This window comes from Lottia gigantea (genome assembly GCF_000327385.1).
Source record: "Lottia gigantea unplaced genomic scaffold LOTGIsca_769, whole genome shotgun sequence".
NCBI lineage: Eukaryota > Metazoa > Mollusca > Gastropoda > Lottiidae > Lottia > Lottia gigantea.
The window spans coordinates 1-3,278 of record NW_008710564.1 but is presented as its reverse complement, the minus strand read 5'-3'; the positions used below and the strand labels follow the sequence as shown (position 1 = coordinate 3,278).

The 3,278-nt window shown below is 38.5% G+C and overlaps 1 protein-coding gene across 1 annotated transcript in view; it reads right to left on the bottom strand.

Moving 5' to 3' along the window:
- Positions 1–3,240, bottom strand: part of LOTGIDRAFT_176112 (hypothetical protein) — a gene marked incomplete at both ends in the record, with an annotated part of 9,651 nt that extends 6,411 nt beyond the window's left edge. The window contains 3 exons of the mRNA XM_009066460.1: positions 1,834–2,025; positions 2,365–2,646; positions 3,118–3,240. Of these exons, the coding sequence (XP_009064708.1) occupies positions 1,834–2,025; positions 2,365–2,646; positions 3,118–3,240 (597 nt within the window). The remainder of the gene's footprint in view (positions 1–1,833; positions 2,026–2,364; positions 2,647–3,117) is intronic.
- Between the last annotated feature and the right edge of the window lie 38 nt (positions 3,241–3,278).

Sequence of the window (3,278 nt, the reverse complement as noted above, 5' to 3'; positions counted from 1 at the left end):
ACGTTCTATTAATCCTTCTCTGTCTAATCTCATCACTTCTTCCAAACTGGTTGATACATTCAACTGAAATATAAAAAATGAAAGATGAAAGGTATGGTTTTGAGACCCCAGCTTAATTACCAGAGTGCTGTGGAAGTCATGTTTTGAGACACCAGCATAATTTCAAGAAGTGCTGTGGAAGGCATGTTTTGAGACACCAGCATAATTTCAAGAAGTGCTGTGGAAGGCATGTTTTGAGACACCAGCATAATTTCAAGAAGTACTGTGGAAGGCATGTTTTGAGACACCAGCATAATTTCAAGAAGTACTGTGGAAGTCATGTTTTGAGACACCAGCATAATTTCAAGAAGTGCTGTGGAAGGCATGTTTTGATACTCGAGCATTATTTCAAGAAGTGCTGTGGAAGTCATGTTTTGAGACACCAGCATAATTTCAAGAAGTGCTGTGGAAGTCATGTTTTGATACTCGAGCATAATTCCAAGAAGTGCTGTGGAAGTCATGTTTTGATACTCGAGCATAATTCCAAGAAGTACTGTGGAAGGCATGTTTTGATACTCGAGCATAATTCCAAGAAGTACTGTGGAAGGCATGTTTTGATACTCGAGCATTATTTCAAGAAGTACTGTGGAAGGCATGTTTTGATACTCGAGCATTATTTCAAGAAGTACTGTGGAAGGCATGTTTTGATACTCGAGCATAATTCCAAGAAGTACTGTGGAAGGCATGTTTTGATACTCGAGCATAATTCCAAGAAGTACTGTGGAAGGCATGTTTTGATACTCGAGCATTATTTCAAGAAGTGCTGAGGAAGGCATGTTTTTGAGTGACCTGACAAAAAAATTTCACAAAGTGCTGGAGGAGGCATGTTTTGAGACTCGTGCATAATTTCACGAAGTGCTTGAGGAGGCATGTTTTGAGAATAGAGCATAATTTCACGAAGTGCTTGAGGAGGCATGTTTTGAGAATAGAGCATAATTTCACGAAGTGCTTGAGAAGGCATGTTTTGAGAATAGAGCATAATTTCACGAAGTGCTTGAGGAGGCATGTTTTGAGAATAGAGCATAATTTCACGAAGTGCTTGAGAAGGCATGTTTTGAGAATAGAGCATAATTTCACAAAGTGCTGAAGAAGGCATGTTTTGAGACTCGAGCATAATTTCACGAAGTGCTTGAGAAGGCATGTTTTGAGACTCGATCATTATTTCAAGTGCTGAGGAAGGCATGTTTTTTAATCACCTAACAAACAAATTTCACAAAGTGCTGAAGAAGGCATGTTTTGAGACTCGAGCATAATTTCACGAAGTGCTTGAGAAAACATGTTTTGAGACTCGAGCATAATTTCACAAAGTGCTGAAGAAGGCATGTTTTGAGCCTCGAGCATAATTTCACAAAGTGCTGGAGAAGGCATGTTTTGAGCCTCGAGCATAATTTCACAAAGTGCTGAAGAAGGCATGTTTTGAGCCTCGAGCATAATTTCACAAAGTGCTGGAGAAGGCATGTTTTGAGCCTCGAGCATAATTTCACAAAGTGCTGAAGAAGGCATGTTTTGAGCCTCGAGCATAATTTCACAAAGTGCTGGAGAAGGCATGTTTTGAGCCTCGAGCATAATTTCACAAAGTGCTGGAGAAGGCATGATTTGAGCCTCGAGCATAATTTCACAAAGTGCTGAAGAAGGCATGTTTTGAGCCTCGAGCATAATTTCACAAAGTGCTGGAGAAGGCATGTTTTGAGACTCGAGCATAATTTCACGAAGTGCTGAGGAAAGCATGTTTATCAAAAATAAGTCCTCCAAAGTAGAATGGTCTTCCCTTATGAAACTGCCATATTGACTTACCTTGCCCATACCTACTACCCTAAAAGTATGACCATGTAAATGTGTCGGATGGTTGGCATTAAATGTCACCCCTTCATCTATTAGTATAATTTCTACCACATCATTTAAATCTACCACTAATCTATGTACACATTGACAGAATTCTCGACTACAGTTCTTGTTCTTCACAGTATCAACATTACAGTACATTTCCTAAATACAAAATATATTATGTTTATACAATAATGTTATCATGGACACCTTTTCCGTTTGAATTGACGGAACAATATCTTTACATCCGTCATGACATTATAATCAACGCCTTCCTTTTAAAAGTAGAACATCGTATTATATAGAGCCCGAGCCTTCCACCTCCCCTCGTTACCTCTGGTACGTCATCATAGTCAATATCAACCTAACATGATCTTGCCAAGCCTCTTAAGTATCAACATATTGTATTGAACATCTTCCTTTTGATGAACTTGTCTGTCCTGCTCCCATGTGTCAATATTGTGAAGAACACGAGGATGCTCCTCTTTATATTGTACTTACCTCTGAAACGTCATCAAATTGAGTTAATGGTGGAGATGAAGGGAGATGATTTGATATACCATTCATCTGTGGTGAGTACAGATGCTTGTTTTTGTTGATGGATTGAAGAGGATATAACTCCGGATGGTTGAAATGAAAATTGTCTAGTTTATTGAAGTCGAAGGTCACATAAAATTTCTTATCTGGAGTCCCGTCCATTCCATCAAAATCTTCTATTAAAGCATTTAATTTGGTAACTGGTAGTTTAGTCTCTGTTGCTTTTTCATTCCATGGATTTAGAAGCTGAAATACAAGTGAAGTTAAATTGGTCTCAATTATTAGTTATGTTAAAATATAAGCAAACTATCCAGTCCTCATGACTGAAAAGTGTTGCCAAAGGTAATATCAATTCCAATATTTTCAGTTACTTGTCAAATGAATACTTTTTCTGAACTTCGACCTTCTTTTTTGTATCCCTGAGTAGTGACCGCAACACTATAAGGGGTCTCTGAAGTCTAGTTTTGGAACCAGGTGATTCCGGGAATGCTATTTATGCTAGTCTAGGAATTGACATTGTCAAACGACATTCAACCTGCTAATAATGGCTGAGTGGTGACAGTAAAACTTAAGGTGGTCTCTAAAGTTTATCATAGTTTTGGAATCAGGTGCTTCAGGAAATTGACATCTATTTAAGCTAGTCTAGGAATTGACATCTATTATTGTTACTTTTGGGATCTTGTCAAATTCAAAAGGGACTGCCATATTCAAACCTACCATTCCTCCGCGCTTCGAATCCAAATAATTTGACGAAGCTGACGGTTGTTCTTCGGAAGCACCTTCATATCTGATGATAGCAAAAGCCTGACCTTGTTTCTGTGATTCACCACAATCAGCCATACCACGGACTCTAAACCAATAATTTCCAGGATCTTGGG